At 52.0% G+C, this 24,564-nt stretch overlaps 5 protein-coding genes and 1 non-coding gene across 6 annotated transcripts; 3 read left to right on the forward strand and 3 right to left on the reverse strand.

Moving 5' to 3' along the window:
* Positions 1-208: 208 nt before the first annotated feature.
* On the reverse strand, positions 209-3,950 carry BO79DRAFT_149363 (putative serine/threonine protein kinase; the record flags this gene model as incomplete). The annotated part of the gene is made up of 2 exons (XM_025678582.1): positions 209-3,164; positions 3,250-3,950. 2 exons carry the CDS (start codon positions 3,948-3,950, stop codon positions 209-211), a joined length of 3,657 nt encoding a protein of 1,218 aa, XP_025539001.1.
* Positions 3,951-9,025: 5,075 nt separating this feature from the next.
* Positions 9,026-9,096, forward strand: BO79DRAFT_t144. The gene has a single exon. It is a non-coding gene; the product is annotated as a tRNA-His (tRNA).
* Positions 9,097-13,959: 4,863 nt separating this feature from the next.
* On the forward strand, positions 13,960-17,122 carry BO79DRAFT_238198 (uncharacterized protein; the record flags this gene model as incomplete). Its single annotated transcript, XM_025684785.1, has 1 exon — positions 13,960-17,122. The coding sequence occupies one exon, from the start codon at positions 13,960-13,962 to the stop codon at positions 16,801-16,803; it is 2,844 nt and encodes a 947-aa protein (XP_025539002.1). The 3' UTR covers positions 16,804-17,122.
* A 161-nt stretch (positions 17,123-17,283) lies between these two features.
* BO79DRAFT_245905 (bifunctional chorismate synthase/riboflavin reductase [NAD(P)H] ARO2) lies at positions 17,284-19,218 on the reverse strand. The gene is made up of 3 exons (XM_025685506.1): positions 19,001-19,218; positions 18,515-18,876; positions 17,284-18,453 (listed from the first exon to the last, which is right to left on the reverse strand). Exons 1-3 carry the CDS (start codon positions 19,033-19,035, stop codon positions 17,606-17,608), a joined length of 1,245 nt encoding a protein of 414 aa, XP_025539003.1. The 5' UTR covers positions 19,036-19,218; the 3' UTR covers positions 17,284-17,605.
* A 262-nt stretch (positions 19,219-19,480) lies between these two features.
* Positions 19,481-21,043, forward strand: BO79DRAFT_21654 (putative lipoate--protein ligase). Its single transcript, XM_025683326.1, has 3 exons — positions 19,481-20,503; positions 20,581-20,688; positions 20,762-21,043. The coding sequence occupies exons 1-3, from the start codon at positions 19,502-19,504 to the stop codon at positions 21,005-21,007; spliced, it is 1,356 nt and encodes a 451-aa protein (XP_025539004.1). The 5' UTR covers positions 19,481-19,501; the 3' UTR covers positions 21,008-21,043.
* A 323-nt stretch (positions 21,044-21,366) lies between these two features.
* BO79DRAFT_245906 (uncharacterized protein) lies at positions 21,367-24,353 on the reverse strand (the record flags this gene model as incomplete). The annotated part of the gene is made up of 3 exons (XM_025685507.1): positions 21,367-23,251; positions 23,308-24,150; positions 24,228-24,353. 3 exons carry the CDS (start codon positions 24,351-24,353, stop codon positions 21,641-21,643), a joined length of 2,580 nt encoding a protein of 859 aa, XP_025539005.1. The 3' UTR covers positions 21,367-21,640.
* Positions 24,354-24,564: the final 211 nt, after the last annotated feature.

Below are 24,564 nucleotides of genomic sequence, written 5' to 3' on the forward strand. Positions count from 1 at the left end.
TGATATACACGCAGAAATTAAACTCCAACAAGATAATGATCATGGTGATTGGACAAACCACCCAGAAAAGTCATAATATGATGGTAGTAGCGTCATGATCGGTAAAGGAGAAGCAAATGCAAACATCATGTAACGGTGAAAGAAACTTTTGATGTCCCTTGCTTATATGACGACGAAAGACCCCGGAAAGGACATGTGTGTATTGTTATCATGACTTCGACTGTCCAGGGCGGATGATCGGCTTCTGAGGGGTTGCCCTCTTCTTGCCAATGACAAGTCCTTCATCTTCTGAGTCGTCACCAGACTCTTCTTCGTCATCGCAATAGTAGCGACACTCGTCATCTTCTGCAGGTCGTGGAGGACAGGGATGCCGGGCTTTGACTGTTTCACCAGTGCGGAGAATCGAAGGAACCTGAACGGCTGATTCGGTATCCTTCTCCTTGAAACCACTCTCACCAGAGAGAGACGACGCTCCCGACACCACAGACGGGATGCTGGGGTGAGAAGTGCTCTGGGACATGCCGCTAGTATACTCGTCAATTGACGACGAGGATATTGTAGCTGCCGATGGCGGCGATGTTGTCAGCCCTCCTGAAAGAGGATCTCCAGAGGACTGGTCATTCGACGAGTCTGAGACTTGCGGGTGATTCTCAATCCGCAGGCCCGTGTAGTCACCGGAGCATGGCTCACTGTCGCCACGATTGCTGTCTGCATCACCAACGGGCCCGAGGTCGCTCCTCCTCTTCCGTAACAAGGCCTCCTTGGTTAGGTGGAATGGCTCGGCGGAATGCTTGCCTGGAAGCTGGTGGGATCGGTTTCGCCGATGGCTGGATGTTCTACCAAGGGAGCCATCGGGAGGAGTCAAGAGCGGCTCCTCGTTCGACAACAAGTTGCAATTCTGCATTTGACCAACAGCAGAGGCAACACTCAAAGCCAAGCTGGGCTCCGAGTGGCGGTCACCGTCCAAAGACGCGGTCTCGCCTGAGACAGACCGATCGGACCGCCAATCCCCAGGTTGCAGGCCTCTTGCAAGCCGACGGCTCGCGCCACCAAAAAGGCCACCAATGTTTGTGGTCCCAGACGGTTCCACACGGACGGGGGTACCAGCACGCTGGGGTACTGACACTCTTTTGTGGTCCGATGGTTTCACGGTCTTGGCAGATTCAGCAGTAGACAATGTGGATGTTGTGCGCTCGGGAGGATCTGGGCGCGTAGATTGATCCTGCGCTGGCATGGAATCGGACGAAGCGAAATAAGACGGCTGATCTTCTCGGCCCACGGGACTTGCAGTGACACTCTGCGAAAGCGGATGCTCGCCTTCCCTGGGTAAGCGGAGAGAGCGTGGAAATTCTTCATCCCCCCTAAGACTGTGCCGCCGATTGTCCCAAAGGTACTTCCCAAAGGCAGTGCTGCTTGTAGTTGACGATGACTCGACCGAAGGAGAATTGCTAGGGGTCCGCTTGCGCCCATCCTTCTCTTTCGACCTTCCAGTCAGATAGTTAGACCACTTAGCAACGTTGGATCGCACACGCTGAATGAACGGTACTTTGCTGACAGCACTAGTCACTTCTTCGGTGGATACTTCGATTCTTTTTCCCTTGCTTTGGTATCCCGGGTCCGTCTCTTCCACCCATGCTCTGGGGTTAGGAAGGCCATGCAGAACCCAAGGATGATGTTTGATCTCCTTCACGGTGATCCGTTTAACCGGATCCTTGGTCAGCAGCCGCTTTAGCAGATCATACAATTCGTCGTCAATGTCCTCGTACACCAGCTCGTCTTCCATCCGTTTGCTGCCGTCACTGTAGCGAGGCCACTGACTGACGGTGTCGGGATCGTCTTCCACGGGCTGTAAACGCTTTCGGGGAATGAAGACTTCCTTCCGCACAATAGTCTGGAACATGCTGTATTCGTCATCGGAAACGAATGGTAGGCGCCCGAAGATCATGCCGTAGAGGGTAACACCCAGAGACCAAACATCAATAGCGCCGGTGATCCGAGGGGCGGCGCCGAGCACGTCCACGAAATCATCGCCTGTATAGCACAACTCAGGGGCATAAAAAGCCGGTGTCCCGACCGTCTTAGACAGCTCGCGAGCATCATCTAACTCGGTGGCATCCGTCTCCTCCACCTGCTCCTCTTCCTCGTCTCGAATGGGGCGTCCCAAGTACGAAACACCAAAATCTGAGATTTTCACACGATAGTTGCTGGTGACCAGAAGATTTGCGGGTTTAATGTCGCGATGGATGATGCCTTGGTAGTGGAGATATTCCAAACCTAGCAACGAATCGCGAAAGGCATTGCGCGCTTCGTTAAAAGTCAAGCAAGGCACATAGGACATGTCGTCATCGTCGGTGAACCACTCCGGCTCGGAAGGTGCATAGCCGAAGCTGCTTGATGCGGTGCTGAACCGTCTTTCGAATGGATAGTCTGCATAGGCGCCGTACATGCTGCCTTCTACTGCAGCCAGTGCCGACTCCTGACCCGACACATAAGACTGACTGGGAGAGGAGTGGGCATCATCGGTGCTCACCATAGACCGGCTGGGAACACGCGCAACCATAGGCTCGCCCCCCAGATCCTCCTCTTCGTCTGACTCCGCACCATGCTCCAGACTCCAGGCAGGGATCGGAGCTTCTTGTGCATATGCCGCCTGTGCTTGGCGCCGTTCACGTGCCTTCTCGCGCTGCCGACGAAGGTGCTGGGCTGTCCTTACGTACTGTTGACTTTCTTCCATGAAAGACGGGGTATCGGGAATGCCCGCCTTCTCACGCTCCAGCCGGCGCTTATCGACGTGGACGATCTCTCGCAGCCCACGCTTGCGCCAGATGATTTCTCCGTTCTCCACATACTCGAGGACTATATAGACCTTTTGGCGATTCGGATCATCGATGACTTCTAACAGACTGACGACGTTAGGGTGCCTTGCCTTTTTCAGGATGGCAACCTCTTTCTTGACCTTATCCTCAGGGTTACCGAGTTTTCCGAGGCGGCGACGCTTTGAATAACGCTGAACGATCTTGATTGCAACCTTTTGTCGCGTCGTAACATGGCGGCCGAGCTTCACCTTTCCATGTTCACCGCGCCCGAGCTCCTCAAGGATCTCATACTGGTTGATGAGCTTGTTTCCGGTCACAAGATCTCGATCCACCTCAGCGGTATGGGTTCTACCATCAAGATGGTCAGTAAACAGTCGAATGTTTTTTGGCAGGATAGAGGATATTAGTGCACTCGGTGGCACGTCGGACTTACTCTTTTGGAGGCTGGAGATGGGTGGGATGGAGATAGGGACTGCTGATGCGACCTTCGTCGTCGGACGCGAATGGAGGCGTCGAGCGAGGACTTCTAATGGAGAAAAGGCCCGGGCTGGAGAGGGGGGTGTTGCCCGCCGTGCGTGATGCACGCGACGGAGCAAATTTGGCCGCCTCAGTCCGGGACGGGTAAGAGCTTCGGGTGCGTAGGAACGGGGGTTGGTAGGTGGGGTGGATTTGGGACTGAAGGACGGCGTAGGATTGGTCGGGATAGACGGGATAGTCTGCGGAATGAGTCTCAGAGGGGCCCATGTGGGCGACCCTCCGAGAAGAGATGGAGCTCCGGCCGATAGCGCTATGATCCGACCGCGCATCGACGACGGTGTCCTCGTTCAATGCCTGAAGCGAGCTCGAAGAAGTACGAGTGGAGGGTGACCTGGATGTACTGGATGAATGGTACAGATGGGGAAACGGGTGTCGAAGAGATGTCTGCCCATCTGAGAAATCGCCCTGCAAGGGAAGCTTCGCATTCGGTGGCTTGGTGACAGTTTGCTTGATATCTGCCTCCATCGGTGCCGGTAACGAAGAATCCTCGATGGACTTGTCCGAACTCCGCCTGCGAACATGGTCTGAGGTCTGGCCATTCCGGACAGCCAGAATGACGGGCTCCTCCAGACCGGGAACTGAAGGCGGACGGTCCATTTTCATGTCTTTGAATCAGCGAACTCTTTCCGAGTTACAACTGGGCATCCTCCCCTTCCTAGGCCTTATTTCCTGGGGTTCCGTCTGATGGCCCCGTCCGTACTATATATTTCCTTCTCCGGTCCAGTTGATCTTCCCATAGAAATCGCTTGATTCAGGGCGAGCTGACGTGAAGCTCGGTGGATGCGCACGAGTGGACCGGCATTACTCTCGGAGCTCGACTTGGAAAGGCGTATAAACAGGCATGCAGAGTGACCTGGGGGATAAACCGTGTACCGGACAACGGCGATAACGAGACCGGAGACTCCGAGCGACCGAACTGCTACAGCGCCAGGATGCAGCTGATGATCGATTGGGGCGCTCGGAGACGTGAGGGTGGAACGAGGTTGAGCCGGAGATGTTCGCAGATCGGTCGGAGAAGAGACCCTTTAAAATAGGGCAGGACCAGAGCCAAGAGAGTGTCTAAGTATAGTAACAAAAGACACGACGGTGTAATAACCGTTATATAGCAAGGGGGAGCCGTCCGAAGTTGTTAGGAAATAGACAAGAAGGAAAGAAAGTGCAAATAATTATACTGGCGATGAAAGGAATTAGAAGAAAAGAAAAGTAAAAAAAATTGGTATAGGGAGAAGGTAAAAAAGGAGGGGTAGGTATCCGTAAGTATTGGAAGGTTTAATGAAGAAGAGGATCAGTGTAACGAAGTGGAAGAGGGAAAGAAAGAGGAGGGGGGGAAGGAGGAGGAATTAAGGGGAGGTGATGGGTGGTGTTTAGAAGAGGGAAAAGGGACGGGGATGGAGAGAGTTGAGGGAGAAAGTGTAGAAAGACAGGACGAGGGAGGGAGAGGGAGGAGAGGAACCGCTGTGATGGCGGATCGTGAGTAATGAATAATGGGGGGAAGAACGGCAGATGGAGGTGGTGGTTCACGGCGGTGGTGACAGAAGGGTCAGTCAGGCTTTTGTCAGGCGGCTTGCCTTTTGGGGGGTGGGGGGAAAAGAACTGGAAAGAGGGAGAGAGAGATTGAGCGACTCTGAGGGAGAGAGAGGGGAGGAGGGGACCGAATGAATACGTAGCAAAAGATGAACAGCACAGCGCAAACTGCAGTACTTACCAGTGGTGACTGGTAAATTGATTTACAATACCCCAATAATACCTAGTCAGAACTGGTTGGAAAACGACTTGGCAACTCCCGCCCAGGAGGGATTGATGATACTAAATAATGACGGGGGGGTGTGAAACCAGAATACAGCAGTATATTAGGTACCATACTCCGTACGGCGTACCGACCTGCCCGTCGAAGGGGGACCGATGGAAACGTACCTAGATTATTCTGGATCCATCACCCAATAGCCGGTCGGTGGGGAGGTTGAAGTCCCTCTTCCCGTTGTGCACGAGCATCATCATAATGCGATTCAGTCCGATACAATCCCCTAGTGCTTCCCGGGAAGATAATCTAATAGATAATCAAATGTCCATTTCATTGATCTTTATTTCTTATTTTCTTTTTTTTTGTAATTTCCCTAGTTGATTGTGGGTAGCTATAGTGGTGGATGATAAGAACATCGCTAGCCAGTGAATGCTTTGAACAAGGCCATCTCGGCCGGCCATCCGGCCCTCCTTGGCGGTGGTTGGGACCTCCTCCAAGCCCATGGGCACCACTCCCGTAGGCTACGGACTTTAGCGTCCTGACCGGTAACGGGAGAGGATCCTCTTTAGCTATCTAAAGTATTCTCCATCGGGGGGGCAAAATGGATGCTGCATCTTAGGCTGAATTCCACTTTAGCTTGGTTCATCTGTAAGTGTGAGAACTCAAGACGCGTGTCGACCATTCATGAGCCCATTGACCATCCCTAATTTGACTGCATGAGGTACTAGTACTTGGGTTATATTACTATGCCTTCTAGACTTCTATTAACTATACTGTTTGATAGATCTAGTACTTAAGAGACAAAGAAAGTTTTATAATATACGAAGAAAAATAAGTTTCGAGAGTAAACGCAATAGAGAAAAAAAAGAAAAAGAAAAAGGTAAGAAAATACTTTTTAGCCTGTGGCGTCAGTTCGCTCTATCTTGTCTTACGTAGAGGACTATTTCTCCGGCCATTTTGTCAACGGGTCATTGGCCCTCCTCCGCCCCTTGCTCTTCCCGTCATCCTATCGCAACTGTTCGTCGTGCCTGAACGGATCCTTCGTGCCACCCAACCTGAATACGGGTTCGCCAATGCCTACAGTACTGCGACTCGGTCTATACGTCCATCATCAGCCCCTACAAAATATGATGGATATATCGAACAATCAGTTAGACACGGATTGTAAAGGAATTGTGTGTGTCGTCACTGACACCTGTCAGTCTGGCTGGCCAGCGCGACCGGTATCGATCTGGATCTGCTTGTTCCGTGGGTCCAATGATGTCTATCACCAACTCTCTTTCGCCCCATCCATAGTCGTCCGTTCTAGTATCTTCCAAGTCTCTAACCATGCTCTCTCCCTGGGTCAATTCTCAAAAAGTTGAGCGTCATGATACAGTAGTGATCAAGAGGGCACTGACCACCATGTAATTTGGATCGACGGATTTCGGAGCGACCCTGCTTCCCTGGCACCCGTCTGAGCCCTTATAGGCCACCAGTGTTCACCCTACTGTATGTAGATAATGTTTGACTGCGGCCTCACCCTCCAATAAGCTCTCGGGGCCTACCTCTTTAGTTCCGCGCGGAGAGCTTGGACAAGGAGGTCTGTGTTCTCCCCGAGTCCAGTTCTAACCAGCAGCCACACGAACACTCCTGGAGATGTCAATGTTGGGTGCTTTCCTGATGAGGCAGGAGGCGAGGCCGACATACGCAGAGAAACTCGTGGAAGAACGGTGGGGAGCTCTCGATAGAATTTCCATCAATCCATGAAGCACCGGTCGCTCCACCGTGAGCAGGGCCTCGATGGGTCTTCTAGCTTGGGTATACCTGGCGACCATCCCTGGATCTGAAACGACTGGTTTATCCATCCCAGGGTTCACCTGTATACAAAACGGCCTGAAGACGGGCGCACGGCCATTGGTGCCATGCTCAAAAGTGGCCCAGTTCCGGTCAGGAGAATCCCCAACCATCTTGCGAATAGAAGTTCACTAGCCCATCAGAGACGGGAGGTCGTCGAATGAGTTTCCTACCTCTGATTTGCTCATGCATAGCAGCCTGACTCGTCCCCACGAGGAGTGGCTGCTTTAGCGGCAATCCGTCTTTTCCACCTGCTTTTGGCATGGAGGCCATGCCATTCTTACTGGAATGAGTGTAACTTGCTTCCTTGATGAAGATTCCTAATGGTCTACTAGAGGAACCTCTCCTTGCACTTGGGGCCAGGATAGTGACACTTTTAGCCAGCAAGCGCTCTCCCGGAAACTGGCTTTCACGAGAGGCGGGGAATGCTTGGGCCGACCACTGGACGCATGGCGATACAACTCTCTCTGGATACCTCAACTTAGACTGGTCTCAGAGTGACCTAGTATGCGATCTTCGGAAGCGTTTCATTGGATGGCGGGCTGCAGTGCGGGCATGCATCTGCATTCTTGCATTCTCATCGGGCTCCTCTGATTCCATTCGCTCACTGGCCCGTACCGACGTCATCGGAGCCCAACGCTGGCGAGCCACACGTAGGACGCCCCTGAATGTTTCTCTCGGTGTCTCAAGGAGCACGGCGCGAATATTTCTCGGATCAAGATAGACGTGCCGTTTCTTGGCATATCATATACGCAATGCACGCCGCCTTATGGGGGTTGCCTTCCGCATACTTTGGTATATCCGGTGCGGTCGGTGGCCTACCGCGTTCCCTTCATCAACCAGTGCTTGAATAGGCACTTTGACACTCCTTGTGCACTAGACCAGCACTTTGGTCTGCATGCACCTGCTATCTAGTGGGACGCTGTTGTCTGGTTCAACCATTGCCAAGTGGCCCTCTAGCCACTGGCTGGGAAGGAATAGACTAGTTCAATAGTGACTACTTTGGACGGCCGGGAGCAATGTTCGCGCTACATCCCGCGACAGGGGTACATCTCCCACTCTGATCCTGTCTGGTGCCATGCCTCGTGGGTTATGGGCTTTGCGCTCCGTATCGCTCGTTTATTGATCTTGGTGGAGACGAGGTGCAGGTGTTGGCCCGTTCGCCCGTACCCCAGACCTCGACTTCGATTGCGCGCGGGGTACAAGGCTCTTTGCTTTGACAGCTCGGCCCGTACTGGGTTCTGAGGCCGCTGCTGTGGGCATTTGCGCTGCCGTGGGGGGTATAGAGACGCATGAAATCTATGTACTGCTCCGTCGATCTCGTGGCTGGTGGGTGCGCGGATCGAAGTCTACCCCATGGATCTCCAGTGTCATATTCAACTAGCTTGGTGATAGTACGAGGTCTCGCATGTCTACTTACTGAATGGGTTGGTGTGCGTCTGGTCTGATTCTTTGCGGGGCTACTACTTGCCGTGTTTACGCGGCGTCTCCTTTTCTAGTATGTTCTCAATATTCCCCTGGTAGTGGTTGGTATGTTGCTTGGGCTTTCATTTGTGTGTCTTTTGGGGATGTTCCTTGATTGCATGGGCTGCTCTCATGCTCCGCTGTATGTTGTTATCGTCTCAGGTCGGACTAGACGCCCAGGTGCATCGCTTCATACTATGCCAGCCATTTATCAAGTAATCGCGATTGGGTTAGCCGGTTGGCACCCTGTGTTTAATCGGGGGATACGTGAGGGGTGACAGATGTAGCACGTAGGTTATGGTTTCATCATACTAACGGTTTGTAATCCAAACACGGAGATATATATCCGGTGTCCAGGTATCGAGACAAATGCCTTGGGGCAAGATAAGAAGAGTATACATGAATGACAGTACACACACCTGTACACTGGAAACAGAAATGGGAGAAAATGCGAATAGGATAAATCAAGATTACAATGCTACAACTAACTCATATATAGTAGTATATTGCCATCATAATATCTACTACTTAACCCTCATGCCCACACCACACTAGTACTACTAGCCTAGTACACAGTAGATAAAATACGTAGGCTATATACCAAATACTCCATGCCTCTATCACAACAACAGGTGCTGTGGTCTAGTGGTATGACGTCACGTTGTGGCCGTGCCAGCCCCGGTTCGATTCCGGGCAGCGCCAATATGAATCAATAACTTTTTTGTCTTTTTACTTCCCCCCCTATATCCACATACAAGTATCTATAACTTCACATCGCATACCATTCCCATATATCCTTTATCAGACACACCGTCCTACCGCAACCCCAAAACAAATATAAATGCACACCCTCACCCCCCAGTTTCACATAAAATCCAAACCAGCCCAACCCCACCCCATCCCGCATCCCCTACCTACTAGACAGTAGACACAAGAGACAGTAAGTTCAGTAGTGTAGTCCCATTACCCATCCCTAATTCCTAATCGAGAAACATGCATATCCGAGCCTCGCCGAGGTTATCAGCAATAATGACTGGACTTGGTTTCTGGCGCACCCGCTACCAAGCTTTTTAGGGCGTCTCTTCCCCTCTCTAATGAGAGGGGAGGATGCTGGGTAGGCATAGCCGGATGTCGGATGTATGTTATGTTATGTATGTATCATTGCTAATGAAAGCCAAGAACAATGGGTAATGTTGTATGCTGTGTTGATTACGGTATGGATACTAGTAGTTTGCCAAGTATACCGCTTGGTTGAGTAGGTAATTTATTGGTGGTTGTTTATCAGGCTACTTGCTTTGTAAGTATGGGATGGATGGGATGTTGGTTGGTTGGTTGAATGGTTGGTCGGGTGGGTGGTTGGCTTGGCTTGCAGATGATCGAGTGTATGTCTTTGGTATGTTGTGTAGATGAGTGATTAGTGGGAGGGGGTCGGGTTATGCTTTGCTGTGGTATGGAGTTGGTCATGTTTAGTATATTTTATCCTGGGAGTTAGCTAGGATAGGACTATAGCAGGGTAAAGTGGTAGTGTATGCTCCGGAGTATCCCACTTAGATGAACCCTAGCTAGCAGCAGTATTCCCCTTGTAATGTTGTTAGGACACCCTAGGCTCTAGTAGATACGGAGTGACCAACTCCATCTCCGACCTCCTCCCCTGCATACCACCAAACCAGGTAATCCGTGGCAGAACCCAAGGGAACTAAAATAGATACGAGACTTGCATCTACTTCAACCCAGTATATGAATACGACTATGGATATAGTACAATGAGACATGGGGCGCGGGTGAGTGTAACTCTACCTGGTCACCTATACCAAGCCACTGTTATAGAATTCTCCGTGGTAGATAAATGATGCGGTGGCACGGTATCGGCCGTGCCTATTACCCGTATAGGAAATTGATAAGATTGAGCTGCATCTGGCATGATGATATATGTATACGATGTATATGTATATTTGTTTATACCTCGGGCACCATGCAGTATGCAGCAGGAGGAGTTGGAAGGCGAGCAGGGTTCTTTTCAATAGTGCTGCAACCACTATCTAACCGTAGTGAGTGAGATGATTGTGGCGTTTTCAAATCATTAGATCGATTGCGCCATTCGTGGAATATGTATCGCGGTTGGCTAGTTGGTCATCACAAGCCCTGTGCTGTGTTGCATTATGGTAAATGACTCAGGGGTTGATATGTTCATGGCGCTCTTGATAAGCATCCAGCTCGACGGGGATCAATTAACCGGAGGTGACGCTGACATGAAGACCTAGCTAGCCAGCTATCTGATCCTATTCCGGGCCTCTGGAGAGCTGAGCCGAAGTCGCAATCAGTCTACATATGACAGCGCCATATTCCGGATATGTCGGTCAGCCGTCCGGTGCTTGCCAATTGGGAGGCCATGTTGGACCAGGTGTCCTGATGCCTTGTCGCGCAGATCCGTGGTAGTTTGTTAGGTGGTGTATGGCCCGGTGAGTTCCATACCACATGCTTTGTTTGCTTGAAGCCTGGCCAAGTTTAGATGAGGATGGGGGTGTTAGTGCCAAAACTCTGCGACAGGGAGTATGCATGGCTGCCAGGAAATATCTCAACATTGGGAAGTACTTTACCCGGATAACACCAATGGATAGATCGCGTTCAGGTCATTCCATGGTACCAATCGCCCATACATGTAGCGACACTGATGCAAGCCACAATGAGCTGATAAAGAAGTAGTCGATTGAGATTGATGTATGGTCCTAGCCTGGTATACTCATGCACACATCACAGACAATCTAATTGGCTGGTTTGATTCTAATGCACATTCGAACCGGCATATGCAGCAGAGGCGGTAGCTTAATGTCAGTCAAGCAGGTACATATGTGGTGCTGCCTAGATACGTATCATACAGCCAAGCTGTACATATGAGAGCCAGTCCATCATCCAAGCAAGTGTGCATATAGCCAGTAGAATGTTGGTATTGTGAAGGCCGAGTATAGCCAGCTGCCACCCCCTGTTCATATGTTCGGTCAGGTCTGCGAAGAGTACTGTGGACCACACGACACACAAGACGTTATCGAGTCGAGGAGGTCAAAGACCCAAACCCCGTACACCAAATACCGTCCATAGGCATATGTTTCACCGCAAGTTCTCAGGTGATCGGATAATGCTCCCCATCTGAATATAACCTAACAGGTAGCTTGCTGCGCTGCGCCCATCATGAGGCTACCGAACCAGCAAAATGCAGACACTTAGTATGTTATTTACCTTGGCATTCACTGTGGCGTCCAAGCAGATATGTTGTTCCACGCAGGAGCTCGGGAGCATACCTCTGGCTCGGACCCATGAAGTTTGGCTACGAGGTCAGATGGCAACATGCAATCCGGAGTTGTAATAGACTTTCTCGTCCCCCAAGCCCGAACCGAGTGTTTCCGAGATACCCTTGTCTTGGCTTGGTCTACATGTATTGCTATTGGATTCAGAGAAATACATCATCGCATTAATCATGCAGGCGAACTGTCACGGCCGGGGGGAAGAAGGAATGTAGCTGATCGCCAACATCAACATCAACATCAACCCGCACCAAGGGGGTGGGCTGGGCCACTGTTCGATTGGCCCATCATGATCAACGTCGCCACCCTTGAGCTTTTCCGATATGTTTGTTTGCTTTACGTCGCAGATGGGTTATGGTTAGTGATCCACTGGCGAGGCTGCCTGGAAGCAGTTGCATATCAGACTGTGGCCCGAGCGGGCCTACGGAGATTCGCGGGATGTTCAGTCCGTAGATGAGGATCTTACGCGTATTGAGTCAAGAAGGCTGTGGTCTGAGAGGAAGGACCAGCTGTAATGGATAGTCGGGTTGCGGATCTCGCCACGGAGATCAGCCTGACTGTGTCGAAGGGCTGGTCAGTCCGGCCGAATATCAAACAACGTTGATGATTCCGACCAGTGAGAGGGCGCCTGGGCGTAAGGATGACCAAAGGCGATCCAGTAAGTAGATCCAATGTTGACTGGCTACTGAGCGCACAGACTCACAGTGGCCAAATAGATCTCGCAGCAGCAGTACGGGCATCGGCACCAACCTCTATCCGGAAGTTGAGTCAGGTCAGGCCAACTTCACCGAACCTTGATGTGGTAGTGGCTCCTTGGCCTTTCCAGAAAACTTCAAGTAAAGGCGGTAGATAGTTGGAAGTTGGAATTCTTTGCTTCTTCAGAGACTCTTTTGACTTGTTCGTGGTGAAGATGCAGCCCCGCAGGAGCCCCACGAGGATGAGACCGGGTAAGGCGTATATGTATGTATCTACAAAGTATCTAGTAGGTTTATTATTCTGGTAGTGGAGATCTTGAGTAAGTCGTCTTGGGTCAGGCTGGGAATGAGGCAGTGGAAGTGGGCATGGTTTCACATGAAAGAACAACGACCTTGATTTTCATCTGATGATGATGTTATGGTAATAGTCATTAAATGAATGGGAGAGAAAATGTTGTTGATGGCTGGTAGTTGGCAGGCCAACCCATATTGAGCTTCCTTCAGTTTTCCTGCTTGGGTGGCCCCACTTGCAATATCAACAATCAACAACCAACAATCAACAAATCTCAATCATCGCAACTCACTAAACGTGCAAAATACTAGTAGCATAGCATATACAAGAAGATGACTATAGAGACCAGTATCATCATCGACTACTACTATGAGCTGTCACACATCTTCACTTAGTTTCCTTGTAGCCGTTTGAACTAACTACGTGACATCTCTTTAGAGGATCGCCCTTGTTTCACTTTTCTCCACATGGTCGGTCTCACTTATTCTGCATGCCATCATTCACTCCATACTTAACGGAGTATTTACACTATCGATAAGGTCGAAACTGGCACCTGTCAATTTAATTATCTAGATACACAATTGCCCGACCCAACAACAATCAATCAATCAATCAATCAATCAATCAATCAATCATACCAACCTCATCAAATCTATCTATCTATATCTATCTAACAGGGATCTTTGCACCACCATGCTCACGCGTCCCCTCCTTGGGACTTTCATGCAGTGCTCTCTCTCGCCCCTCCCAGTTGCCAGTGCAACCGCCCGTGTTGACGCTTCAATCCTCCATCCCCAGCCCCTCAGTAATTCCAGGCCTCCACTTCAGACTGGACAAAGCTTGCGATGGGCCCGCTAGCGATGACGATGGCTTTAATCAAATCTTTCTTCCGGCGCCTCTAGAGACTAGAGATCATCTAGAACCGGGTCCGATCGGCCGTAATTGAGATGCAGCCTGTTGTCGCTTTCTTTCCCCTGTCAATATTACTGCCTCCTCGCGCAGCTGCTCTTCACTTCACCACTCCTCCCTCTATCGCCTGTTTCAAGGTTACTTTTGTCTTTATATTGCAATTCTCTGGAGACCAAACCTTCAAGGAGAAACCCCAATTGATACAGGTCGCCTCTAACGCTTCGTCTCATGCCGGCCGGTCTGGCCTCCAGACGCGCCTTCGCTGAGTTGTGCTAACGAGCTAAGGATCGACCGTTGCGCTAGATGCATCGCAGTCAGCCTCAGAGTGCCGCATTCTTGTTGACGCATCTTAAAGCTCTTGCTAATACCCATGGATGAATGCCTCTCGAGAAAACACGGAATGCACCGGGCTGTTGGCGCCCCCGTGGTGCCAACACTCCTTGTCCTCCTGCTCTTCGCCAGCCCGGCTTCCACAGCCGTCCCATACACTCCCTCACAACTCTTCTACTCTTCAACTAGCAATGGGTCCTTTGCCTACCTGCTGCAATCCACCGGTACGAGTCAAGATGCCTCCACCGAATTCATCACCTGGGATGTTTCAGGCGAGATCGATACAACAAGTCCGAGTTACAATATCTTGATGGATCCACTACCCTTCCAACTCAACACTCAGTCCCCTGCATTTGTGCCTGTTCTTGATCAGCATGGAGTGATCAAGATATATGTAGGCGATTGCCAGGAAGCTTTGGACAAGGGTGAGCTGTGGCAGTTTACACCGGACAACAATAGCTCGATTGGTGATGGGTCATGGGAAAAGCTCTCTGTGAAGGAAAGCGGGTCAAGCGACAATGTGGATGCACCGAACTATCTCTCAGCAGGGTTCACATATGCCTCCACCAACACCTCCGACAGCTCCGTCTATGCTTTTGGCGGGATGTGCCCCTTTTCGAATGCCTCAGACGCAAATTGGATGGGTAGCGCCAACTACTCTCAGTCCATGGTGGTCCTTGAGCCATCCGGATCGGGCAAGACTGATGCTTATGATGCATCCACCACCGGCAATCGCGCACCCCCGATTGCAGAGGCCGGCTTTACCGTGACTCCGTTGCAAGCCACTTATGCATATTCATCGAACGGCGAGGTGCGCCAGCAACAGGATTTTCTCCTGATTGGTGGCCAAACCCAGGATGCATTCATCAATATGTCGCAGCTTGCCGTGTTCTCACTGCCCCAGAATAGCTGGAGCTTCGTCACAGTCGACATTACTTCTACCTCCTACAAGACTGAGCTTGCTGTGAGGGAAGTTGCCACGGTAGAGCCGAGATCGGGGCATACCGCAGTTCTTTCCCCAGATGGCAGCAAGGTCATTGTGTACGGGGGCTGGGTGGGGAATACAAGCATTGCTGCTCAACCGCAGCTAGTCATACTGGAATTGGGAGAAACGTATGGAGGTTCTGGTGATTGGACTTGGAACATACTCTCAACTGAGGATACGGAGACCACAGGAGGGAGCGGTCTTTATGGGCATGGGGCAACGATGCTGCCGGGTGGTGTGATGATGGTGGCAGGCGGATATACTATACCGCAGTCGTCATCATCCTCGTCAAAGCGTTCAGCTAAGCAATCTCAGCCCAACTCACAGGTCTATCTATATAATATCACCTCTGAGGAATGGGTCTCATCCTACCGGAATCCTGAATCCATCGCTAGCCAACAGGAGTCCTCCCATTCTGGCTCGTCAAAGACATGGAAGACTGGGGTCGGAGTTGGTGTTGGGCTGGGGATTCCTGTCGTTGCTGGTCTCGCTATACTCCTATTTTTCCTCTGGAAGAGGCGCCAAAAGCGCCGCGTGCGAGATCAGGAGCTCCGCAAGCTAGCCTTGGGGGCAGAAAGAGCCCACTTCTGGGGTCAAGGGGAGCCTTTCATGGCGAGCAGTATCCACAAGCCCTCCATGAGGGAGGCCGAAGTCAGAAGTGACTACCCTTGGATGAGCAATAGTGGATCTGGCCGACCATTCAGTTGGCAGGATACAGGCGATGCAGTCGCAGAAAGCACTGGTCTGCTCGGGGATCCTAGTCCCACAACTACAGGTCGTTCTAGTCTGAGCGCCAGAATGTATCGACCCCCTACGCAATACAGCGAGTATAGAAGGAGTGATGCCACAGGCGATATTCACCCGATCGATGAACGTGAGGAAGATGAAGCCAAAGATGCCGTGGGCGTTTCCACGCAGAAAACAATCGACAATTTTCGGGCCGAGTCAACAATCCTGACACCCTTGAGCACGACCGTATGCGGAGACTCATATGCTGGTGGCTCGGCCGGCCCGTCCGACTACATGGCTGGAGTTGGCTATGACAGAGACATGCCTTCTTCGCCAGATAAGGATGAACGGACATCTTCAAACCTCTCCGACTCCTCGACGTCGGCCAAATCAATCCCTCAACCTCGCATGGCCAACTTCAGCTACCCCGCGAGTCAAGCAAGTAGTGGGCGCCAGTCTCCTCAAAAGTCCGTCACGATTTCGATCCCGAGTCGAGAACCAGCCCGAAGCAGACCGAACAGTGCAGCGCTTTCATCCGAGAAGCGCTACTCTTCTGACTCCTACTCCACCGCTCACACCTCGCTCTCCCTTCGACAAGCTGAAGGCGAGCACCTTCTTCGCGACAACCCTGAACCGACCTCCCCGCTCGATCTATTCCCCAAGCCTACCACCTTCCCCAAGCAACGCACATCCGAATGGATCGGCAACAACGTTCGCAGAGTCCTCTCCCTAACACGGAGACGCCCGGCAACGGACACAGATCCAACCACAGCACCCCTAGCCTCTGGTATCGACCGAAGAGGCACGGTTCTCGGTCCTTCCTCATCTTTTACAGGCTACGGCCTCCCGCGTCGCTCCGTCAGCGCATCAGCTGAACTCTTCAGACGCAAGCAAGGTGCCAAAGACTGGGGCGCAGCCAACCGACTCTCACGCAATATGGAGTTCCAGGCTCGGTCCTCACGAGATGACACCGCCTTACACGCATTCCTAGACCTCGATCCAGACAGCGACGACGATTGGGACGTGGAAGGTGCTGCAGAAGGCCGTCGCGTCCAGGTAACCTTCACCGTACCGAAGGAGAAACTCCGCGTCGTCAACGCTACTGCAGGCGAACTGGACACATTCTCCGAGAAGTCCGTCAGCAGAAGCAATAGTGATGCCGCGAAGTGAGCAGTGCTTGCTTCTTTTTCCATTCCTCTGAGCACCCAATTTTGCGGTGATAAGCTTCATTCGCCCTTTTCTTTCTCTCATGTGGGTATCTGGTTGATACATACATCCATACTTACCCACATCCATACATATATTACATACGGGTTTTTGATCGTTGATTTGTTTGATAAGATATGATACCACACTCGTTACACATTTGTTGTTACCTTTCTATTCTGATAGTTGATGCTTTTTTCTCTTCGTTCAATGTCTTTATGCAAACGGTTGGATGAATGGATTGGACGATGTCAATGAGGTCGTGCAATTGACGAGCTATGAGTCGAATGAATATACATGAATTTGAATGATATTTGAAAACCTTGTTCGACTTCCTCAAACTTTCAATTACCGATTACGCCAAATGGTTAGTTCCTAGATAGTGAATTACTGTTCGATAACAAGCGAGGTTATTGAACACATGACTCATCTGTTATAGTAGTACGAACGTAGAACGCCATTTTGATTCGTAACCACACCCGAGAAATCTATACGAACATAATCCAAAAAAATGGTAAGGTGATATAATATACCGAAGTAACAAAGATCAATCAGAGAAGAATAAGGAAAGAAAAAAGTCATTAAGTTGAGTTTCTGACTTGAGACATCAAACATCAGCCGAACATGACGTACGTCACTGCATTCTAAGATAGAAAATGAAAAACCCCGCATGCATAGATCGGTCTTCAAAGAGCCAATCGTGATAATTTTAGACTAGAGACCCCGAACCCAGAACAAAATAGAATTAAATCGAACCACTTCCTATTTAAGCGCTGTGACCGTTGGTACCCAGAGTGGGACGAGTGGGCAGGGTCTTGGGCAACGGGGGCAGAAGAGACTTGGCGCTCTCGCGGGAGTACTGAGCCATCAGGGCGTCCATGACGACCAGCGCGGACATGGCCTCGACAATGGGAACGGCGCGGGGAGTGACGCAGGGGTCGTGACGGCCCTTGGCTTCGAGGATACCCTCGCCGAAGTCGTAGGTGGCGGTGTTCTGGGCCTGGCCGATGGTGGCCGGGGGCTTGAAGGCGATGCGGAAGTAGATGTCGGCGCCGTTGGAGATACCGCCCTGGATACCACCGGAGTTGTTGGTTTTGGTGGTAAGGCGCTGCTTGGTGGTGGTGTTGGTGCCGAGTTGGGTAGGGACATCGGAGACGATGAAGGGGTCGTTGTGGATGGAGCCGGGGACCTCGCAGCCTCCGAAGCCGGAGCCGATCTCGAAGCCCTTGGTGGCGGGGATGCTGAGCATGGCGTGGGCGAGCTTGGCCTCGAGCTTGTCGAAGCAGGGCTCACCCAGACCGACGGGGACGTTGCGGATCACGCAGGTGACGGTACCGCCGATGCTGTCGTGGTTGTCGCGGAACTGCTCGATCACCTTGGTCATGCGCGCGGCGGCATCGGCGTTGGGGCAGCGGGTAGGCGCGAACTCGTCGACGGTGGTGCGGGTGATGGTCTTGAGGAGGTTCAGGTATTCGGGGTTGGTGGAGGCAGTGGGGTGCTCGGGAGTAGGGGGGAACAGGTGCTCGTTGCCAACGGAGGAGACGAAGGCGACAATCTCAACGCCGTGCGAGAGGCGCAGGTACTTTTCGGCGATGGCACCGGCAGCCACACGGCCTGTAACCCGGGGAAGATTGTGTTAACGGCATTCCCTTCTGGAGATGAGCGGTTCACTTACCAATGGTCTCACGGGCACTACTGCGACCACCACCGCTGCTGGCCTTGACGCCGTACTTCTCGAGGTAGGTCAAGTCGGCGTGACTGGGGCGGGGGTACAGGTCCATGGTGCTGTTGCCGTAGTCCTTGGGTCTCTGGTCCTCGTTGCGCACCATCATGCCAATCGGAGTTCCCAGTGTAACTCCAAACTCCGTTCCGGACTGGATTTCAACGCGGTCCTTCTCATTACGAGGCGTCGTCAGAGCACTCTGGCCGGGACGTCTCCGGGTCATCTGGGGCTGGATGTCGTCCTCGGTGAGTTCCATTCCGGGGGGGCAGCCATCGACGATGCAGCCGACGGAGCGGCAGTGCGATTCACCGTAACTGAAAAGAGAAAGAGCGCAATTAGTATGTGCATGTATATGGACAGAGGTGTTTGTGTCTGTGTGGTGGTGATGGTGTGCGATGTCACCATCATCATAGACTGGGGCTGACTCAGAAGACCTACGTGGTGACCCGGAAGTAATCACCCCACGTCGACATGGCGGGCGGTATTCAATTGATTGATAGGGTTCGGAGGGAGAAGAGAAGGTGGGTTCTGTAGGGAGAGGATGGGAGAGAAGTCGAAGAAGGCAGGATATCGAGGGAGAACGAGGCCAAATAAGAAGAATGGAGGGGAAAGGAAGAGGAGGAGAAAAGTAAGCGAGGGGCAGACGGAAAGAAAAGTGAAGTCTGGATGGAGTCTCGGAGAGAGGAATGGCACGTCGGGCTGCCACTTTGATCGTGTGCGGTTTAGCTCCCGGCGAGATCGGCCTCGTTCCTTGGCCCCCATTGGTCCATCATCCTCTCCGACTGTAGGTACCGTTCGGTCTGTTTTGAAGGTACGCCTGGTATCTTGCATTATGATGATACTTACAGTATTGTCACCATCTTCACTTGCTTTCTTTCCCTTCCTCTCTACCTGTTCTGGACTGGCCATGAGTTGCTCGGCAGCTCTCTAAACCCTCCAATGCGTCTCTTCTCCTCTCGAGCAACATGCTGGCTATCGTCGCTCCGAGTTCCCCATCCCAGCGCCAGCCTGCGTTCTAATGCCGTGCGGTGGAATTCCTCATTCTCCGCCGACCAATTCGCCCAGCTCGCCAGTCGCCAGTCCTCCCGACACCAAATCTACCAATCTCTCTCCACCGATCCCTACGTGAACCTCTCCATCGAACACTTTCTGCTGGAGCATGCGCCAGCAGACTCGAACATCCTCTTCCTATATATCAACCGACCGTGCGTGGTAATCGGGCGCAATCAGAACCCATGGCTCGAGACCAACCTTCGAGTGCTACATAATGACCGCGGAACCGCGGAGCACGGAATCCACTCCTACAATGACACCGAAGATGCGCTCTACGTCCGACGACGGTCTGGCGGTGGTGCCGTCTTTCACGACGAGGGCAATCTCAACTACAGCGTGATCTCCCCGCGACCGACATTCACACGCAACAAACATGCGGAGATGGTCGTGCGCGCATTGCACCGTGTCGGAGCGACCACGACCAGCGTCAATGACCGCCACGACATCGTCATGTCCCTTGACGAAGGGCAATCCCAACCTCGAAAGATCTCCGGCTCAGCGTTCAAGCTTACGCGACACCGCGCGCTTCACCACGGCACCTGCCTACTCGATTCGCCCAACATCAATTCCCTCGGTTCGTTCTTACGATCGCCCGCAAGAGACTACATCAAGGCCAAAGGCGTGGAAAGTGTGCGATCCCCCGTCGCCAATGTATCGTCCGTGTTCGCCGACGCCTCCATCCCATTCGGAATCCAAGACGTGATCGCCAATATCATGACGGAGTTTGCAGAGCTATACCAGACCAATCCGGATGCTGTGCGCCGCGCGCAGCGTGCCTATGTCCACGACGCAGAGCTATACGCAGGAGACGATTGGGTCGTCGGAGCGGTGGGAGAAGCCCAAGGCTACGAAGAGCCCGAGATCAAGAAAGGCATCGACGAATTACGAGTGAGTCGCTGCTCGATACCCCGACAAGTCAAGGCTAAGAAACCGTAAACTAACACAGTATTGAAAATTTGCAACAGTCGCTGGAATGGAAATACACGCAAACGCCCCAATTCATCTTCTCGACTTACCCCGTGGAAGAGGATCCTCGCGAACGCCCCGCCCTTCCATCATCCCTACCTCCTTCTGTAAGATGGCGCTTTCCCTTTCTCTTGGCATCAGTAAGCAAGAATCTATAACTAACCTAATTAAACGACCCAGACACGTGTGTTTCTCCGCCTCAAACACGGGGCCATCCTGGAGAGCCACATCTCCGTCTCGTCCGATTCCTCCGTCGGCTCGGAGCAGGCTGCCCGTCTGCAGGAGGCACTCAAGGGGCGTAAGCTTCACGAGATCCGGCCGACCCACTGGAAAGAGATTCTATACGAACAGTTGGGGGCGGAAGAGGATGCAGCTACTATAGAGGAACTCGCTAGGTTTATTGCGACTAAACTTGGGTGGGTCTAGATACGAGATTACTACCCTCTTCACTTCATATTGCATCGCTCTACTTCATGTACGATAGATTACTATATTGCTATAGACTACTGTATGCTATGTATACTACTCTGCGGTTATGTATGAAGACTAGAACATGTGCTATCGCATCTTCTAGTTTTCTGGGTTCACTATAATATGCTATAACGGTTTTGTCTTGGGTTGGGTTTGAGACATGCAATTGCTGACAATCACGCATGTCTACGGTAGTTACTGGTCAGCTCACTAGAACTCGTGGTGTACATACAGGATGGAATAAGTTCGACATACTCAAAATTTACCTTGGGATAGTCACATTGTATGATATTCAGTCATCATTCATAAGTCGTATGTACTCTACCTGCTATGTACAACCCCCCAAACACCCGAAACAATCTCCACGAGGACCTAAGAAGAAATAGTAAACGAAGAACAGAAGTACAACAACCCCCCGCAATATGCGACCCGCGTATGAACAGTGTGAACAGGTTGAATACAATCAAGGCACAGCCAACCCAACTCCTCTAGTGCAAGCGCTGAAGATGATGCACCCTGGAACAGAATGCGAAAGTAGAACCACAAGAAGGAAAATTCTGACAGAAGCAAAAAAGATCAGAAACAGGCCTATTTCAGGCCCCGAGTCGGGAATCGACGAAAGCCCTCGCCTTGGAGTTTCGACTGGCTCCGGGTGACTCGCCGGGCGGGCCTATCTTCGAGACTCAACCCCCCAATTCCGGGACCCAGCTCGGTTCGTCGCGGCGAGAACATCGCTTCGCTGGCGGCTCGTCCGTACCGGATGTTCCGGACAGTGTTGCTAGTAGCTGTGGTTGCGGTAGTCACGGTTGTCTCCGTGTCTGAGTCTCGATCGTAGTAATCCGAGGCGTCGGAATCGTTCCCTTTCAGACTTTTGAGACTGAAGCTGTGATCCTTGCTGGAAGACCCGTCGTATGGGGAAGGGGCAAGCGAGTAGTACGGCTCCGGCGATTGTGTCGCAAAGCTAGAGGTTGGGACAGTAGAAGAGAAAGAAAGGGGCGGCGCAGACCGCTGAGAAGTGAATGACTGCAGAGGTTGGTTATCGATCGCCGGTTGAGGAGAATGTCCGGGATTCTCGCCATTCGATGGCGAGTTATGCCCCGATTGTTGTGGCTGAGGACCAGTGCTTGTTGCTCTGGCTATGTTGTATAGCGAGAGCAGACCAAGCGCCTCCTGGGCCGCCATGAACACCAGAAGCAGCTGGCCGTATCTGTCGAAGTAATGGCGCTCGATTGACACTCGCGGAAGGTTCCCGCCGAGATGGACAGCTGCCACAAGCTCCGCAAAGTAAACAAGAATTTCCATGCCGTTCCATTGCACTATAGGTTGCTTGAGGGCCTCCAAAAGAGCGAATCCAGCAATCAAGCTAGCACTGCCCAAGGAGGCCACCTCTACATAGTTCCCTGGAATTGACAAGCGGTCATACTGGGACAGGACCCAGGCAGCGAGTGAGACAAGTAGCAGGCCTAATCGAAGATATTGGTACACAAAATAACCCCGCAAGTTGGCAGACTGGCGAGAGTGTGAGTTCGATGATTGATGGTGAGACTGCCAAGAGCTGTCCTCTTCATCCTCGGGCGACTTGATAGTGAAGGTTCGGTCAAACAAACTTTCGAGTCCGGTAGTCGCAGCATGGTCGCTCACAGGGAAAAACTTGGGAGGTGCAAACACTGAGTCTGGGCTGTTTTGGTTGCGATGCCATCGGAGGTTTTGAGTAGGAGTGCGGTGGAATGGGTTGCGTTCAACGACTTGTTCGATTGGTTTCACACGCTGAGCGGGTTTATTGCGCAGGTTCCATGCGGGTGGCTGTGGTGCAGCAGGAACGGATCCATAGAAAGGCATCGGCCCATCGAGCACGGACTTCTGATCCCTTTGATGAACGCTGACACTCGGTGTGAGTTCGTGCTGCACGGAGGGAGTCCAGTCCATGTCATCAGATTCTGGAGGTGGTGTGGGAATGGTTGGGGTCTCGAGGGCTGCCCGCGGTGTGGTCGTCCTTGGGGTGCCTAGCTTTTCGAGAGGGAAACGAGAGGTGCGCTGCCGAAGATTGGAGCTTGGGGTCGAAAACTCCTGTCCGGTAGTCGTAGAGGGCGGAGGGGAAGCTTCGGTTCTGCGGTTTGGCGTGGCTGCGGGCGTGTCATCGGTCCAGTCTACCAATGGCCGGGTATCGTAGCGCACTATCCGCCGGGAGACCATGACAGACTGAGAAATTATTAGCATGCTGGGCTCAGATAATAGTTGTCAGATGTTTAGCTCACCATAATCGTGAAGAAGATCATGAAGAGATGCAGTGTTGGTGGCAGGTCTGGTGGCAGTCCGCTTGATGACGGATCCCTTAAGACGCCCCAGAAAGCGCATCGCACCACCAAAATAATGAGCTGAACCTGGTAGTACTCTCCTAGTTTGACGAAGCGACCTCCTCGCCCTTCAACCTTGAGTCGCAATTTCGGGTTCCACCAAATGGACAGGATGCCCGCAATCAGCGCAAGACCGGCGTACGGTGCCAGGTCTATTGAGCAATGGTTCGGCACGCGGCGGGTCTCGAAGAGAAGGTTCACGCAAGAGAAAATAGAGGGCGACATCGAGGGGGAGTCTGGATCCTGCAGCGGTTCCCACTCCTCAACAGTCAAAGCACTCCACACATTCCAGCTAAGTTGACCAGCAACACTAATCCAGTAACCCAGAGCACCAGCTAAGACCAACAGGTTCCTCCAGTTCCATCGACGTGCTTGCCGAGCGGCCCTTCCAGCTTTACTCCGGTCCATCATGCGTCTCAGGTGGTCTGACTTGGCTTCATATCCTGCCTGACGTATGCGTTGCTTCACTCTGGGTTCGCATTTGACGCACACCTGCGGATAACGCTCCTCTAAGTTCTTGCGAAATTTGGGGTACTCCTTCTCATATGCGCTGTAGTTCGGATCATCAGACGATGGAAAATAGGACGCCAAAGCGCTGGTGAAGAGGTGTTGGTTTCGAAGACATTGGGCGCAGAATAAGCTGGAGGCTGTAAAGTCGGTGGATTCGAATGGCGGGCTTGATGCCCCAGGACCGTAGACGTCTGGATTTGTTTCTGCAGCGGGAGGATCCGTGATTTCTCCTTTCTATGGAGCGCAACCGCCGAGGCAATCAGTACTTGAAACATTGCTTGACGCCGGAATACACAAAACACAGGACTTACCTCATCCAGGTAGTTGACGGCTTCGCAATGTTTGCAACGCCATTTGCGGGCAGTATCGCTGTCGGAGTGGGCCGAGCGACGCCCGCAATAAAAGCATTTGAATCGCTTAGCGAACAATGAAGCCATCTCAAGCCGTGTAGGTGGACATTGATGGCGGTGACGATAAGAAATGGGATGGATGATGGGGGAAAATCAGAGGAAGGAGTTAAGACAACAACACCAAAATAATCGCCGAGACTAGCACGGACCACGTGCCTGGATAGTTATCCAGCTTCCAGATAGATCCCCAAGCATCTAACGCCCCCCGCAACAATTACTCCTCATTCACTTGTCGCTC

Source organism: Aspergillus costaricaensis, assembly GCF_003184835.1.
Source record: "Aspergillus costaricaensis CBS 115574 unplaced genomic scaffold BO79scaffold_18, whole genome shotgun sequence".
Lineage (NCBI taxonomy): Eukaryota > Fungi > Ascomycota > Eurotiomycetes > Eurotiales > Aspergillaceae > Aspergillus > Aspergillus costaricensis.

What these genes read in the sequence shown, in the direction of transcription:
- BO79DRAFT_245905 (XM_025685506.1), bottom strand. Translation starts at nt 19,035, where the DNA reads ATGTCGACGTGGGGTGATTACTTCCGGGTCACCAC. An exon ending in GATTACTTCCGGGTCACCAC is followed by an intron (nt 18,877 to 19,000) that starts GTAGGTCTTCTG and finishes TTCTCTTTTCAG; the next exon opens with TTACGGTGAATCGCACTGCC. An exon ending in TAGTGCCCGTGAGACCATTG is followed by an intron (nt 18,454 to 18,514) that starts GTAAGTGAACCG and finishes CCCGGGTTACAG; the next exon opens with GCCGTGTGGCTGCCGGTGCC.
- BO79DRAFT_21654 (XM_025683326.1), top strand. Translation starts at nt 19,502, where the DNA reads ATGCGTCTCTTCTCCTCTCGAGCAACATGCTGGCTATCGTCGCTCCGA. An exon ending in AAGGCATCGACGAATTACGA is followed by an intron (nt 20,504 to 20,580) that starts GTGAGTCGCTGC and finishes AATTTGCAACAG; the next exon opens with TCGCTGGAATGGAAATACAC. An exon ending in CATCATCCCTACCTCCTTCT is followed by an intron (nt 20,689 to 20,761) that starts GTAAGATGGCGC and finishes TAAACGACCCAG; the next exon opens with ACACGTGTGTTTCTCCGCCT.